The following is a 279-nucleotide window of genomic DNA, read 5'->3' as shown; positions in this document are numbered from 1 at the left end:
CCAGCTCTATCAGAGCCACCAGCCCACCTAGGGAGAAGTGGGCATCAACCTGCGTTAGTGGGGCAGGGTGCCACGCTGCAGGTCTTCCTGCCACCTTCTCCTTGTGCTCTCTGTGGGCTTGGCGGGGCCAAAGCCATCTGCACCCTTTCCCTCCCCGCCCACCCCCCCCCGTAGCACACAAACCTGCACTCACCCCTTGTTCTTCAGGATGGCAGCCAGGTGGCTGGTCTTGTTCCCAGGGGCAGCGCCGGCATCGATGACATGGGAGCTGGACGAAGG

General features: G+C 63.4%; 1 protein-coding gene across 1 annotated transcript in view; it reads right to left on the bottom strand.

Annotated features, from left to right (window-relative positions):
• The window catches only part of NSUN5 (NOP2/Sun domain family, member 5), a gene marked incomplete at its 5' end in the record, with an annotated part of 2,453 nt that overhangs the window by 1,243 nt on the left and 931 nt on the right, over window positions 1-279 (bottom strand). The window contains one exon of the mRNA XM_009708525.1: window positions 194-279. Coding sequence (XP_009706827.1) covers window positions 194-279 — 86 coding nt within the window. The remainder of the gene's footprint in view (window positions 1-193) is intronic.

The sequence above is a fragment of the Cariama cristata genome, unplaced genomic scaffold (genome assembly GCF_000690535.1).
Source record: "Cariama cristata isolate BGI_N322 unplaced genomic scaffold, ASM69053v1 scaffold28579, whole genome shotgun sequence".
Lineage (NCBI taxonomy): Eukaryota > Metazoa > Chordata > Aves > Cariamiformes > Cariamidae > Cariama > Cariama cristata.
The sequence above is the reverse complement of the archived record's forward strand: the minus strand, read 5'-3'. Positions and strand labels throughout refer to the sequence as shown.